This window comes from Corapipo altera, unplaced genomic scaffold, assembly GCF_003945725.1.
Source record: "Corapipo altera isolate COAL_440 unplaced genomic scaffold, ASM394572v1 76, whole genome shotgun sequence".
Classification (NCBI taxonomy): Eukaryota; Metazoa; Chordata; class Aves; order Passeriformes; family Pipridae; genus Corapipo; species Corapipo altera.
In genome coordinates, this window is record NW_020884964.1 from 960240 (window position 1) to 976328 (window position 16089).

General features: G+C 48.8%; 1 protein-coding gene across 1 annotated transcript; it reads left to right on the top strand.

The window, feature by feature from the left end:
- The first annotated feature begins 54 nt into the window (after nt 1-54).
- On the top strand, nt 55-16061 carry TTL (tubulin tyrosine ligase). The gene is made up of 7 exons (XM_027664566.1): nt 55-425; nt 4423-4501; nt 6194-6426; nt 8727-8862; nt 8955-9224; nt 10168-10311; nt 12153-16061. The coding sequence occupies exons 1-7, from the start codon at nt 269-271 to the stop codon at nt 12268-12270; spliced, it is 1137 nt and encodes a 378-aa protein (XP_027520367.1). The 5' UTR covers nt 55-268; the 3' UTR covers nt 12271-16061.
- Nucleotides 16062-16089: the final 28 nt, after the last annotated feature.

The following is a 16089-nucleotide window of genomic DNA, read 5'->3' on the forward strand; positions in this document are numbered from 1 at the left end:
GGCGCACGGCCCCGCCCCCACCGGCTCCGCGGCATCACGGGGCGGGGAGGAGCCGGAGCCGGAGGGTGGTTCTGGTTCCGGGTCAGTCCCCGCCCGGGAAGGCTCCTCGGGCGGTGCGCGGGGGCGGCGGTCCCGGCCATGCGGAGCCGGGACGGGCGGCGCCGGCCGCGCAGGGCCCTGCCTGGGCTGCGGCGGGGCCCCGTGAGCCGCCGGGGGTAGGGCGGGGTGCCCCCCTTCCCTTCCCCCCCCCAGCCCCCCGCCCATCGCCATGTACACCTTCGTGGTGCGGGACGAGGGCAGCAGCGTGTACGCCGAGGTGAGCCGGCTGCTGCTGGCCAGCGGGCAGTGGCGGCGCCTCCGCAGGGACAACCCCCGCTTCAACCTGATGCTGGGCGAGAGGAACCGGCTCCCCTTCGGCAGGCTGGGTAAGGGTCCCCCCACCGCGGCCGCCCCCGCCGGCAGCAGGGCCCGTCCTCCGCCTGTCGCCCTGCAGCCCGGGGCTGCCGCTGTCCCCTCCCCTCCCCGGTGAACCACCGCCGCAGGGCGGGGTCCTCGCCGCAGCCTCCGCTGCGTTCACGGGCAGGGCGCTCCCGGCAGAGACCCCGCGGTTTGGGAGGCGGTGCTCCCCGGCCCCCGGCACCGTCCCGTCGCCGTGACCGCGCGCGGGGCTCCCTGTCACCTGGGCTCGGTCACCGCCCTGGCCTCCGTCGCCCAAACAAAGGGCGGGCACCGAAGGGTCTCCGTGCAGCCGCCTCCCGACCCCCGGCATGTCTCTCTGCAGGCCCTGCTGGCGCCAGCCAGGACTCGAAGGATCCCCCTCCCAAGCTCCCGGAGAGTGGTTTCACGGGTATCCCGCAGAACACCCCCTGCCGAGCTTGAAGGGTGTGCTGTGGCGAAGCGGGGGCTTGGGAGGTGTTCAGGGATCACCCGAGGCCCCTCATCTGACATTTGGCAGACCTTAGGATCCCGGCCCCCCCGGGTGGAGCCCTGCTTCCCGGACTACCCTCCTTGTCCTGCAGCAACGCCCTTAGCACCGTTTGCACCATTGCAGGGGGCTTCAGGCACACAGCATGGGTTCTTGGGGGGTGCAGTGCTGCCAGTGGCATTCCCCTGCCTGGTGCTGGGCAGGGACATTGCGGTGCTGAGCTTACGTGTTATGGGGGTGTTTCTGGTGTTTGGGACAGGTGGGGAAACAGGTCTAAACCAGGCACACTCAAACCCTCACCCCAGAGTCGTGGCTGGTGGGGGTGTGCCTCTACAGGGCTTGGTGGCGGTGAGAGCACTAGTCTCTGCCTGGAGCAGGATGTTGGTAATTCCAGAGGCTCTTTGCGTTGTAGAGCTCCATGCCCCCCTGGCCCACCACCTTTTCCCCTGCTGCTTGACCCCCACTGTCACACTTGCCAATATGCTGGGCCCTGGAAGCTGCCCTGTGCAGGCTTGTCCCATGGCAGACAGGGCTGTCAGCAGAGCCACCCTGGCCCTCTGCCCCACTGGATGGTGCGGAGCCCAGGAGCAGGGAGGGGAAGTGCTATGGACTGCCCACAAGCAGGGAGAGCCAAGCCAGGCACTGGCAGTGTTGCAGGGTGTGGCGGGGAGCAGGGATGCACTGTCATCTTGGCCCTATTTTTTTTCTTCCTGGGGTGATTTTGCAGCACTGTTTCTGGCTGCAGTAATGTCAAAACAGGAGGAGCCCCCTCACTCCAGCAGCTCTGGGGCAGGACAGCTTTGCAGCCCCTTGCCTTGCAGTAGAGACCCAGCTCTGACTGCTCTTCCAGATTTGCAAGTCACCAGCTCCAGCACCTCTTCCCTTGTCTCTTCATGCATTTGTGAGTGGAAAGTCTCCATCACATGGCAATGCCATCTGGTCACCTTCCAGGATTGGGGTGTCTGCAGCAGGCAGGGAAACACTGAGAGAGGCTTAAGGAGTGAGGTTGCTCACAGGTGCTGACAGCAGGCACAGCAAGCAGACCTGTGCTTTAATGTGCCCAGCATGGAGAGCCCGTGAGCATCAGGCCTCATTGCAGAATGAGTACAGTTCTTTGATGTGAGTGGGCACACACAGCACATCAAGCCATGGTGGGCTTGCGGGCATCTCTTACTAACCCTTTCCATCCTTCAAAACTGTCCTGGGATGATGGAAGGACTTCAGTGAGCCCTTTAGCTTGTGTTGCCATAGGATGCCTGAAAACTCAAACCATTTCTCAGAGCCAAGACACATCTATAACCTGTGGAGAGGCACCGTGCTTTTGCAGTGTCTTTAAACCATCCTCCTATAGCAGGAACTGGTTGCCTGAAATCAATACATTCAGAGCAAAAATAACATGGTTATTTTGGTACATCTTCCAAAAAGCTGTATCTTCTCTGGTTCATCATCCTTAAGCTGTCTTCCCAAGCAACTGTTGCATCAAAACTGGTTTGGTTTTCCTAAGGGCTCTACTCAGTGGAAGCAGAATTAATTCAGGGAACTGTAGGGATTTGCATTACTCAGGGGCTCAGCTGGGTCACTGGGAGAGGGGTAGAAGTGGGGACTCTCAGCATGCACCGCTGCTGCTGTCCAGCTGCAGGGACCTCTGTTGCTCTCACTGATAACCTAATTCTTGGGGGATTGTGCTCTTAATCTGTGAGTGTCTGCATCTAGCAAAAAAAGCAGTTTGTGCTAAGGGGAGAGAAAGGAGGAAAAGGCTGCAGAGGCCTTATGTAGGAGAGGATGCTGGACTGTGCCCTGCTGGCCACAGGAGGATCACCAGTTTGGTCAGTGCCTTGGCAGCTTTGTAATTCTGCTAAATGCATGGTGCAGACCTCACAACATGCCCGAGAACATTTCCCTTCCTGCCTCGTGGTCTCTCTTTGCTGGCCACCAGACTCTACACTGCAGCCCACTGTTCCATGGTGATGCTCAGGAAACCAGTGAGGATGTGTGTCCCCAGGATAAACTGGAAACAAAAGAAAATTTGAGGTTTTTTACTATTTTCTTTCAGTAAATTAGTACCTGGCCATGCTACCTGCAGATTGAAGTGCCTGAAGTTACAGATCTTTTCTGCAGGATGGTTCTCAGCTATCTTGTATTTAAAGATTTGTGAATAAAAAACTGACCGAGGTCAGGGACATGACTTTGGGGTTGAAAATAGATATTCACACTCTGTGATCTTGCAGCTGCCTGGTCTTGTTTAGTCCAGGCCTTTTTTCCCAGGTAAACACCAAGGAGAATAATTAAAACTCTGAATCCTTTTTCAAGGTCACAATCCACTCCCACAAGCATTTTTTTTTTTTTTGAAAGAGGGTGCAGGTGGAAGTATCTCTCATGCTTGGGGGATCCCCCTTGTCCAAGGTCATTTCAAACCAGAGCAGTTTTCCATTGTGCTTTTCCCTATTGATGCTCTTGTCAGTTGATGTCACTGGTGACCCAGGTATTGCCTCAGGCATCACTTGCCTCTTGCACGTCATCCATGTTCATCTGCACTGGTTGTGTGGGAGAGGCTGTGTAGTGTTACCCTTCAGACACTTGCTGCCATTGTGTCCTTCCCAGAGAGCTTCCAGCTGAGCACAAGTGTTTGTGTGATGTGAGAAGGTGAAAGAAGGCAGGCTGTGATGTGGAGTCCAGCATTGGTAAGGAAGTACCCATCTGTTTGGCACTCTGTGGTATCTGTGTGGTACTGGTGAGGCAACAGCTGGATACAGGGACCGATTTGGCACTTCCCAGTGCAAGAAAGGCTTAAGACACCCTGGACTGACTCTAGCAGGGGCCATTGGGATAGTCAAGGGGACAAAGGATGGCAGCCAAGCATGGGGACAAGGACTTAGAGAAGCAGTACGATCTTCATCCTTAGAGATACTCAGACTTTGACTGAGAAAGAAGTTGGAGCAGAGACTCCCAGAGGTTCCTTCCCACCTCTGCTATCCAACAGGTCTTGCTGCAAACTGCTAGAGGGAAGGAAGATTCCAAATCTTTAAATGTTTCCCAGTGTTTTGTGATACCAGGTCCAAGAGGGAATTCTGTACGTGACAAAGAAAAGAGGCCTTTTGCTAAGATGTGATATCATGTGGTATCATGGTGTGCTTCCCTGCATCCTCCACTTGCATTTAACAGTATCTGAAATCTTAGTTTTTAAAAACTAGCAAAAGGAGAACATTTTTTGGTGGTGCTGCCAGTTCCCAATGTGAATTAGGAAATAATTATTTTCCTTTGCAATATGGATGTGTCAGATTAAAAACAAATGGGTAAATGCATGGTTTTTTGCAACTAAAAGAAGGAAACCACAGGAGCCAGTACCAGCTTACAACCTGTTTCTGTAATGCAGGGCAAGGAAACAACCTCCTTTTTTTTTTTTTTTTGTCCATACTGCATAGGTCCTTTGCACCAAGCAGCTGTTTTCCCTTTATTATTTGAGAAGTTTGTCTGACCTCTTTGTTTCCCTTTCTTAGGCCATGAACCTGGACTTGTGCAGCTGGTGAATTACTACAGGGGAGCAGACAAGCTGTGCCGCAAAGCATCTCTGGTGAAGTAAGAAATTCACTGACACATTACATGGGCTTGGCAGTTTTTCTTCTAACCCTTGTGGAGTGTTGGACCTGTTTGGGGGGTATTTCACAGAACAGCTGCCCTGGGAGTGTCCTACCATATGCTGTCTTCAGACTCCTGTGCTGGTCTCTAGAGCTATCTTTGTGCACAAAGGCATCTTTGTAACTTCAGGGGAAATGCCATTTCCATTGAGTTATATCTGCTTGAAACCAGAGAGTGTATTGAATCAGATTAGAACCAAATCAAAAGAAAAAGAAGCCCAAACATATCTGCTCTTTTTCCTTGTAGACATTTAATTAAAACCTACTGCTTTTATTCTCTGTTTCATACAGACATGAGACAGTAATATGCTTTTAGCTAATCAGATTTGTTGGTCAAACGAGTGCTTGGAGACATTTCCAGGAAGAGCTCTGGGAGTTATTTCTGCATGACCTGCCATGCCAGGGTCTCCTGGGGAACTATGGATGAGCTTTCATGGTAGATAACCCTCGTCTCTGTGCAAACTCTGCAGCCATTAGGGCATCTTCATGTCAGAGCTCTTGAGAGTTTGTGCTGCCTCTCACTGATGCAGTCCTGCATATTGCGTGCTGATCCAAGGCATCTCCTTCCCCTGCAAAGAACCTGTTTCCAATTGCTTCTTTGGCATTGGTAATGGTGTGTGTCAGAAAGTGGCAGAGTATTTTTTAAACTGGCAGAGTATTTTTAAGCACCCACGGCGCTCCTCAGGTGGATTTCTCTTTGGCCTGTTATATAGAGGCAGTGCTGAAAGCACTTGCACAGCTGTTTTTATCACCTGGAGCTTGGCTGAGCTTTCTAAATGCACAGATCAATGATGCATCAAGCTACTTATGAACCCAAAGACAAATGACATTCCTCAGGCTCCTGGGGTGTCACTAACTGACTGCCATTTCAACAGCACAAATGCACAAAGAGAGTCAGCGTGTCATGAGCTCTGCTTTTGGCCTCAAGCAAAGCACAGGTGTTCAGAAAGACAGGCAGCTCCCTTGACAGTGAAAGAAAACAGGCCTGGGCTCTGCTAACAGGAGTTCGCTGGCATCTCCAGACATTACTGGTAGAAGGGGTGTGCCAGAGAGATTGGAGACTGTGTGGTGCAAGGGGGATCCCAGATACCTTGGGATGTGAAACATGTAGCCATGTCCTTGCTTTCAATGGTCTTCATCCACAACTGGGACACCTGGTCAGATCTCAGTACGAATGAGATCAAGGACTAAGCACCAGCACAGAGAACGTTACTGCTCTGGCCTCCCTTTTGCCAGTTGTGATCACTGCATCCTTCCTGCCTCGATCCGTGTTAGCAAACACACCTCCTCAATTCCCTTGTGCAGAGATGATGCAGGGAATGCACCACAGGCTCTAGTTACATGGAAACTTCTCAGCTGTTAGTGTCATGGTATCAATAAAACGTTTAATGAAAGCCTGCAGGTTCTGGTTCAAAGAGTGGTGCTTGGCTGTGGGTTGGGGTTGCTGTGGTATCTTTAGGAAAACCATAATTTCAAGGGTCTAAGGAAAGTACGATAATTTAGCACAGACTATCTGAAAACTGCTATTCCTCATCAAGCAAAAAAACCCAGTTAATGATGATTTTTTTTCTTATTAAATGAGTCCATGCAGGTGGGAACACTGGAGATTAACAGCCTGTCTCTCTTCACCCAGGCTAATCAAGACAAGCCCTGAGCTATCAGAGTCTTGCACATGGTTCCCTGAATCGTACGTCATTTACCCAACAAACTTGAAGACCCCCGTGGCTCCAGCACAGAATGGAATTCACCATCTCATAAACAACACGAGAACAGATGAGCGGGAAGTCTTCTTGGCAGCTTACAACAGGCGGCAGGAAGGCAAAGAAGGCAACGTCTGGATTGCCAAGTCCTCAGCTGGTGCCAAAGGTTCATTCTCCAGCACCATGAGTTACTTCTTGTTATTCCTTACTCTTTACATGATCCATAGAGTCATGGGGTTTGGCTGAGCCAAGCTGATATCTAGTCTGTCTATGATGGGCTTCACCTACCAACCCTATGCCAGTCAAGCCAGCACAGGGCTCTCCTTTGTCTGCTTGGTGGCATGGGGCTCCTGACAAGCGTTGTCACGTGCACATGCTACCTAGAACATGCATGGCAGTGAAAGGGCCTCCATATTTCTACACGTGTGCCTCAAAGTATGGGAAAGTGCTGCAGGAAGAAGGCAGTAGGGACCAGGTGGGGGAAATGGGGAGAGCAGGAGCTGAGAGGGAGCAGAAGAGGGTATGGGGAGGAGGTCAGCAGGCAGGACAGCAGCCATCAAGGGCCAGGAGCGCAGCTCCCCATGCTGCAGCTAAGCCTGGCTTCACTTGGGTGGAAATCTTGCTTGTCTTTCAACCAAGCTCAGATGCCTGGTGCCAGTGGCCTACTGAGAAACTGAGCAGCCACGAGCTCAGTACATTGAAATTGCACCCAAGCCTGAAGGGAAGATACCAGAGCAAAGACAAGCAATGCAGTGTCTGTATGTCCCTTTAATTTGAATAGGGCAGTAGATACCCAAGTGATAATGTGTCCTTCCTTGTTCCAGGGTCATTACATCACTTGCTCTACAGAAATAATGAGCTATGAGGTAGCTGGACACAGCTGTAGTCGCAATGCTTTGATAACTATGTGCTGTCTGTTACTTACGGTGTTATCATGGGCACGTTATTAGAATGGCTTCATTTAAAAACTTACCTTGCCATGTGTGCAGCAGAGCCCAGTCTGGCCTTTTCAAAGGGAACAAGACCACTTGTATTACTCATATTTGCAGAGTCATTTTTCATGCAGCCTTGCAAAAAGAGAATGTGAAAGCCAAAGGTGGCTTCCAGTACTGGTCTGCTCTCTTGGCTGTTACCGAGAAGTATCAGAAGAGTATGCTTATTTTCATCAGGAATGAAGGAGAGATGACTCCTTTTGTTATGCCAGTGATAGAAAATGTTTCTGTGTGGTAAACTGTCTGGCAAAAAAGTCAATCTGAGTAATTGAAAAGGCCATTGCTGTGGTCTGCTCCAAGATGGGGAAGTTTACATTCTCCACATACTTGATGTTCAAGTGTGATCCCATCTTTTCTGCACTAAAGCAGAGTAGCTTTTTGTATTCATCAGTGTGCTGCTGCAAATTAAAGTGGAAAGCAGACTCTCATGTTAATCTTTTAGAGGGAAGTTTTAAGTGTCTGGGAATTATTTCTGATGAAGAAGAAAGTTTGTTGACGTTGATTACCAAGGCACATAGAGCTCAGGCACAGCCCCTGGCTTGGGACAGGTCTAGTGGAAGCTTGGTCATTCATCACTAACAGGAAAATTAAAGGTTTTGGATGCCCTGACTTAAAAGTTGAGATATTTCAGCTGTGGCTAGAGGTTTAGGTCTTTTCTTTGAGAGAAGGAACAGCTGCCCCACATAAGCTGCTTTGCTGCCTCACTGGATTGCTGACTAGGTGTACAGTTAAGCTAACCCCCCCTTGATTTGCCATCTGTCCAGTGCAGAATGGGTGCCTGATGATCTTCATACTGCAGGGGCTTTACTGGCTTACAGTGATATTTCTTCCCTTCTTTCTCCAGTGCACAGCCTGAAGTTGTGCCAGTACAAGTTTCTGCCTGGCTCTGCTGTGATCAGGGGACTAAAAAATCTTGCCCTCTGCATAAAGCATGGGTGAGAAAGATACTTTGGTGACAGGACTTCCTTTCAGTGGAGGATGCTGGGGTGAATGGGAGGTCAGTAGGGCTGAGAAGCTGTGACTCAGGTATGCAGAGCACGGAGCATTGAGAGTACCTGCAGGGCTGTGTTGGCAGTGACCTTCAGAAGTCACATCTAGGAGCATTTTCCATGGGATTATCCTATCAAACTGCCTGTGCTCCAAACCTGTATTATACCTTCAGTGCCCCCTTGAAATGTGGGGTTTTTTTGCACAGTATTTCCTCCAAAACACTCAGCACAAAATTAAGACTAAGTCATCGGGTTTAGTCCAAAAAGTTAACTAAATGTCTGAAGAATGGGCATAGTGCCAGAGAAGTATTAGACAACTTTAGCAGAGCTGGCTTATCCTTCGTGCCACCATGCCATCCATAGGTTCTTGCATGTTGCATGGCTTTTTGGGCAAATGAGCCATGGTCCACTTGGGGCCTAAAAATAAGCTCCAACAAAGGTAGAATGATCCTCTACCTAATTTTGTCTTCATCTTTCTGTGTCAGGAGAAGGGATCCTGATTTCTTCAGAGGCTACAGAGCTTCTGGACTTCATCGATGAGCAGGGACAAGTGCACGTGATTCAGAAATACCTGGAGAATCCTCTACTTTTAGAGCCAGGGCATCGCAAGTTTGACATCAGGTAACCTTCTCTGCTTTTGTAATACCGGTTTTCTTTTTCATGCTGTTTCTTTTTGAGCCACTGAGACTAGAGTTTGTTCTCTTGTCCTGCAGGAGCTGGGTTCTCGTGGATCATCAATATAATATCTACCTCTACAGAGAGGGTGTCCTGCGGACCTCTTCCGAACCATATAACAGTGCTAATTTCCAGGACAAAACCTGCCACTTGACCAATCACTGCATTCAGAAGGAATATTCCAAAAACTATGGGCGGTATGAGGAAGGGAATGAAATGTTCTTTGAGGAGTTCAACCAGTATCTGATGGATGCCCTGAACACAACGCTTGAGAATGGCATCTTACTGCAAATCAAACACATAATAAGGTAGCCAACTGCCTGCTCCTTAGGAAAACATAACCCTTCAGTGACAGGGAATGTGTACCGACAGCTGGGGAAGCAGCCAGTCCAAGAAGGGAAGGGTTTCAATTGCTTAAATTTAAAAGGCCATAAATAGCCCAGTGTCACTGCTCAAAGAAAAAGCACCTCCATAGGTACTGTTTCCTCAGTGGTATGTGTCAATGTATCTGCATTTTGCCAGCTGTGGCTGGAGAAGGATGGAGTGATAAGGGAAGACAGCAGGTCAAAAGACAGGGCTAGGAGAGGTTGGGATTAGAAAAGGTATAAGGTGCAAGAGGGGAAATGAAGCTGGAGTCGAGTCTGCGGGGTTCTGATGCTTCTCCCACCATCAGCAGGCAGCAGCACATGGCATTGGCCTTGGTCACCATACTCAGTCCACAGAGCCAGCTCCCTCCTAGGCACAGAAAGTGCCTACAGAGAGATATCAGAGATCATGGTGCTTTAGAGAATCCAGGTCTTGACAAAGCAATCCTTCATGAAGGAGTTTACTTTGCAAGTACCCCGTTGCTATTGATTGCACCAAAAAGACATGACAGAATCTTTGAGGGACTTGGAGGCAAATGAGCGTCCAGTGGCAGTTCCTTGGGGACCTGCTGCAACCCTTTGTGTCTCCAGGCTCTAATTGTGTGTCATGTTTTTCAGTTTGCCTGATACAGTAGTGAGGGAGGGTGCTGCTCTCCAGCTCTTCAGGAGTTAATTCAGGGGTGTCCCTGTGTGTATTTTCATGGTTGCAGGACCTCACTTGCAGGGACCTGGTTACCATGGCATGTATTGTATATAACTTGTAATTTGGGGCACTTTCAGGGCAATCCCTTTTACTTAACTGTACTATACACGTACCCTCAGAAGCTGCAGTGCAACAGGTGTCCACAGGGCTCTTAATGTTGAGTTTCTGTTTTTCCCTTCACAGAAGCTGCCTTATGTGTATAGAGCCTGCAATCAGCACAAAGCATCTTCACTACCAGAGCTTCCAGCTCTTTGGCTTTGACTTCATGGTGGATGAGGAGCTGAAGGTCTGGCTAATAGAAGTCAATGGGGCCCCAGCGTGTGCTCAGTGAGTAATCACTTCCCATAATACTCTTGTGATGCCACCATTCACATGAGGCACCCAAAACATGGCTATGTCTCCAAGTGAAAAAGGTGGAAGAAAGTGAATCAAACGGGAGTTTTTCAGGCTAACCCACACTGAACACTGGTCTAAGTGCCAGTCGATTTGGGTTCATTGCTCCTGTCTTTGTGTTTAGTATCCCCTGGCTTCTTTCCCATGTGAGATGGGGCACTAAGCTCAGTTTTTGAACAAATGGGTTTGAGTATAACTTGGGTCATTTTTATTACTATTGGGCTGAAGTTATGTTGAAGATTTAATGCTTTGGAGGTCAGATTGTTTCTCAGTCTCTCTTGTGGAGCCACTGAACACATAATAAATGAGTAGCATTAAGAGCAGCAGCTGGAAGTGAGTGACTAAATTTGCAGGCAGCAGGACTCCAGAGCACACAGTGGATGCTGCAGACATTGGGTCAAAGCTTTCACTAGCCACAGGGAGGCTGGGACAGCCAAACAGCCCTGGCCATGAACATCTTTGCATAGGCACAGTGGGAGGTGCTCTATTATGTGATTGAGACAACTGCAGGAGACTAGACATCTTTGCTAAATGAGCATCTGTATCATATAAAACCCCAGCAAAACAGAACAGGCTGTACATCAGTACACTAGAATTTGATCAGATTAGAAGTAGATTAGATTAAATTAGATTAGATCGCCACTCACAGTAGACAAAAAATACTGGTCAAACCTACCAGGCAGCCTGTTCAGCAGCCTTTTCAGGGATAGGGCTTGGGAAGCTTTCTTGGTGCAGGATGCCCTGTTCACCATGTGCACCGTGGTGCAATACTGCCTTGAACCTCCTTGTGTTGCTGTATGGGTAGAATTTGCCTATTGCTGGGTGGATTTGGATTGCAGCAGTGCCCTGTTTGTTTTTTGCCTCTATGGGCACTTGGAAGATACTGAAAGCAGCTGAGGTAGATTTTGGCTAATAGCCAAATTAGGCTTCTCTTCAAGGTTATTCTAGTTTATAGCACCCATATCACACAGTTCCCATTTAAAGAGAAAAAAATTAGCTGCTGAAAGCAATAACATTCCCAGGAGCTGAAAAAATATCTTGCTGTCATGTAGCCCCAAAGGCATGGAGTAAAGGACATTTTTAATCCTAGGAAAGGCAGCTTTGTAACTAAATATGTCCCATGTGCCAGCATGCTCAGAGAGGTTATACATGTATTTCCTTCAGCAGAAAATTAATCTATTGTTAACTCATCTCAAACACCTTGTCTCTCTTCTCCCTAACCCTGCTCTGTATGATCTGTGCCATGGTGAAACACATCCCTTGCTTCTGGGGGTCCTGTGAAGCCTCTGTACCTGGTCACAAGCTGATGTGAATAACTTCACCCTGGCACAGCATTTCATCAAACCATGAATGCATCAGAGCAGTTTGTCTGGGGCGCATCCCCATGTGAATGGGGTCTGGTGTAGTAAATCAGGACTCCCTGAGTTGGAAGGCTGAGAGGGTACTGAGATGTCTGCTCCCAGTCATCATGGATGTGGAGACTGCTCAGAAGCCTGTCCTGACAGTAAACATAGATAATGGGTTTTGTGGTCCCATCTGTCAGGGAGCAATATTGGGAATAGGATCACCACTGAAAAAGAAGATGGTTGCTGGTATAAGCAGGGAGGAGATGGAAGAGATGCTGCCTTCCTCCTGTTTGCCATCCTGCAGATCCTTGTAATGGGAGTAGGTTCATGTAGATCCTGCTAGGAAAATGCATGTCTACATAAAAATTGGCTGGGAGTCTGCTGGTTTGTTCTGCCTGAGTGTCTGATTCTGTCTCTCTCATCTCTTAGGAAGCTGTATGCAGAGCTCTGCCAAGGAATTGTGGATGTAGCCATTTCGAGTGTTTTCCCCCTCAATGACACTGGGCAGAAGATGAGCCAGTCATCATCGATCTTTATCAAGCTGTGATGACGTCAGGACTGCCACTGCTGTGAACAGGGAAAGACTGCATCCCTGGGGTCAGCACAGTTCGGTGGCCTATCTCAGTAACATGCCAAAAAGTGATAGAGACAGGCTTCTTATTTTCTTGGAAACCACAGGGAAAAACAACAAAACAGGCATCCACTCAAAGCTGTGATTAGCCAGAGCTGCTCAGATAACTCTGCCTGCATTCACCAAAATCCACTTTAGAAACAGCTTCTGTAACTTTGATATCTGGAACAAATCTCTCTGGGAGAACAACAAAATAACCTTAAAATGAAACCCCAACAGGGATACCATATATGCTCTATTAGCTCCTCCTTTTCTATAGAGAAAACATTGGGTTTTTTAAGGGAATCGAGCGAAGAGAACGATGAAGTTGTCCTCCTGCTGTGTTTGTTCTTTCCTCACCTATTGCATCATTAGTGCCTTAGCTCCGCTCCAAATAGGTGACTCCTTTCCTTTGTTCCTGCTCTGTTACATATAAAGGAGCAAGCTCTCTTGCATTGCAGGGTGCCTAAAACCAGGAACACCAAGAATTCAGTTTCCTTTGGTCATTTTCCAAACTGGTTGGCTGAACACCTAGGCAATGGCTGGCAAAAGGGTGCTGAACTGCAGGCGGTGAATTAACCCAAGGAAGGAAGGCAATTTTGTTTATTTATAGCTATCCCTTTTCCTACTGAGATTTGAATCAGTGTCTATCCCAGTCTGATCCAGTTTAATTCTGTTTAAAAGAGGTAGAGAGAGCCCCTGAGAGCTCACTTGCGGGCTGTAGGATTTCTACCATCACTTTTGTGCTGAGTGTTTCAAATAGCAGAAACCTGTGAATTTAGGTTCTTCTCTCAGCTTTCACCTTCATGATTTATTTGAGGCTTGAACCTGAAACCTTTCAACCCAAACGATTTTTATCCTGTTTGATCCAGCCAGTTTTTTTCTCCTCCATTTGACAAATATTGCAATCTTCTGCCATGAACACGGTCCACAACTTGATCTCAGCTAGGGGGAAAGTGGGTGAGCTTTTGTAGGCCAGGAGAAAGATTCCTGTTTGCCACACAACTGGGAAAGCAGGTTTTTCGGGGGGGAAGGAGAGTTTAAATTTCTTGAGGTCTCTGAATTTCAGAGCTAACATCTGCTTTGAGTATAACCTAAATCCCTGGCATATTGCCCACCCTGTGAAGTGTATCTGAATTTTCAGTGTGAGCCCAGCAGGTCCCTCCTAAGACAGAGCTCTTTGCAGAGCACGGTGGCACTTGTAGCAGCAGCAGCGAGCTTTGGTGGGGGTGTTGGGAGCTGTGTTTTGCTGCCTCTGGCGGGGAGAGATGGTTGGCACTGAAATTAACTGGTTCGTATTGCCCAAAACAAACAAACAAGAAGAGATTGTGGAGGTTACAAGCTGCCTGTATATAATGGGAAGTGAATCAAGCAATGGGATTTCTGCCTTCTTCAGAAGATCCTAGTGCTTTGGTGTACTCATCTCATGCCAGCAGACGATCCTGGCACCTTTCTGTAGGCAGGACTGAAGCATCCATGCCTCCTTGGAGTGATACATTTTATCATGCATTTTATCACAGGATGGACATTCGTTGCAACACACTCTGAATCTACAAGTGGCACTGTTTGACACAGGGCCACTCAAATCCAGGAGGGAACAGAGTGCTTAGCAAAACCCCGTGGAAGCATCGCAGAGAGGGCACATCCCGAAGAACCACACAAACACCTCTGAAGTTGTCAGCGCCCTGAAGCCAGCATGGATCTGCATCTGTAGAGTGCGTGGTGGATTCAGAGTGCACTGGTGCAGGCAGAGAAGTGACAGGGAGCAGGACCTATGTGAAAAGGGGGCTGCAGCTTGGTTCCCCTGCACTGCAGGTACTGGCAGGTGGCTTCACTTCTAGCGAGATGCTGAATGCCAGGTCTGGTCTCTGGATTTGGACCTCATGGGTGTTTGGAAGATGGACTGTGAATGCACTGCTCCATGAGATGGGAAGTGCTGGGTGATAAAGTAGGGAGAGGGGTGTGGGGGAAGGACTGGTTGGGTTTTTAGCACATGGGTGTAAAAATGTCACTGCAGTCCAGGTAAAATGTAGCGATAACATGTCAAGGTAAAATGTAGGCTGTTAAGGGCTGTTAATCAACTTGCAACGTTCAGCATGTCTCCATTGACATTTTCATGTTAGCTTATGTGAACTTAAGAATAATACCATCTTGCCCAGCAAACAGAAGATCTCACAGCAATTGGTCTCATCCAGGATGTGCCTGAGGTGACAGCTGGGCTCTCACAAGCTCTAGGGCAGATGAGCAGAGTCTGAAGTTAGACCAGAAAATGTTCCCCATTGCAATGAACTAGAAATGCTTGTTTTCTGGGGTGCTAGACCCATCCTTCTTTTCCCCTAAAAAGGGAAGGGGAAGTTAAATTATGATGATGAGTCACTCCCTTACTGCACAGTAACATGAGGTTCCTGGCTATGTAGCAGGATAAGAGAGAGAAAGCTGCCTGGATACAGGCAAAAGCAGTGGCCCCCACTGGAGCAGCTGGTACCACCAACAGGAGCAATGACTGGAGATCTTCTGCCTAATTCCAAGGCCTTTCCTTCCCCCTTTTTCATCCCGGATTGGTTGTGGCAGATCAACAGCTGGCCATTTTTGCTGTTCATCTGAAAGTGGGGCTTTGGCTTTGGCAGTGGAGTCATGGCTACAGGCAATGCAGTTATTCATACCCTGCCATTTAGGCTGGGCATGGGGGAGGTAGTGTTTTGGGAAACTTGAATCCTCCATTTGCTGAATTTTTCAGGAATAAGCAACAGCCTCTGGAGGAAAATGTGTGTATTTTCCACCTTCTCTCAGCGCTCCCCAAAGTAAAGCACAGAATGTAATTTATAAAGGACAGAGAGCACAGTGCCTAAGGTTTTGCCCAAAATACTAGCTATGAGGTGGAGTCGTAGAGGATGTGTGTGTGGCTGAGGCCTGAGCATTTGCAGCCATGGGTGCACCTTGCAAGTGATACTCACAAGCCCCTGTGAGACTTTTGTTTGTTTCTTTTTTAGGAATATACAACAATAAATGTTTTCTAGCTTATTTCAGCTAAAAGGTCAATAGAAAAGGTCTTACTCTCTTTCCTGAGCTTTCACCCAGGATGGTGCTGGGTTTCTAGAAGACATCTACCATATTGCAGAATGTCTCTAGTCCTAGATGTATCCCTTCATGTCATCCATGAAGGATTTCTGGCCCAGATGTTCTGGCTGTGTCTTCCAGCAGGGTCTGGTCCCGCTGGACTCTGGGTTTCAGATAACTCCGATGTGGCTTGTTGCATATAAGTTAGTCATTGTTACCATGCAACAGGTATTGTGTTTCTACTGAAATCTGATGGCTGGCCACAGTCTACAGAGAATGCTGGACAAGTCTAAGAAAGGCTCAGAAGCTGCTTTCGTCTAGGTGGCTGTGGCCAGTGCCCTTCAGGGCTGCTTGCATGTACCTGCTCCCAGCATTTGTTGTTCTCCACATGCAGCTCTCCCTCAGGAGAGCAATGCTGTGCCATGTGTAGGTTCATAAACATATTCCATTGACAGTGTCTGCTGTGGCAGCCCTGGGGAAACCCTGGTGTTGAGAGGATGGTGGGGTACATGGGGCGCTGCCAAGCTGGCTGCCTGCCAGGCTCTGGATCGTGTCCCCAGCTGCTCTCACGTCAGCATGTGCGTGTGAGGCTGGCAAGTGCCTGAGTTCGTGGATCTCCAATGACTCTATCCACATCTCTCCTAAACCATCATTAAAACATGCAAACCCCACAGCCTGCGGTGTTTCCTTGGGGCAGCG

Excerpts from the sequence above, each read along its gene's own strand:
- TTL (XM_027664566.1), top strand. The coding sequence starts at position 269 with ATGTACACCTTCGTGGTGCGGGACGAGGGCAGCAGCGTGTACGCCGAG. Across the intron at positions 4,502-6,193 it reads CGCAAAGCATCTCTGGTGAA|GCTAATCAAGACAAGCCCTG; the intron begins GTAAGAAATTCA and ends CTCTTCACCCAG. Across the intron at positions 10,312-12,152 it reads GGGGCCCCAGCGTGTGCTCA|GAAGCTGTATGCAGAGCTCT; the intron begins GTGAGTAATCAC and ends CTCATCTCTTAG.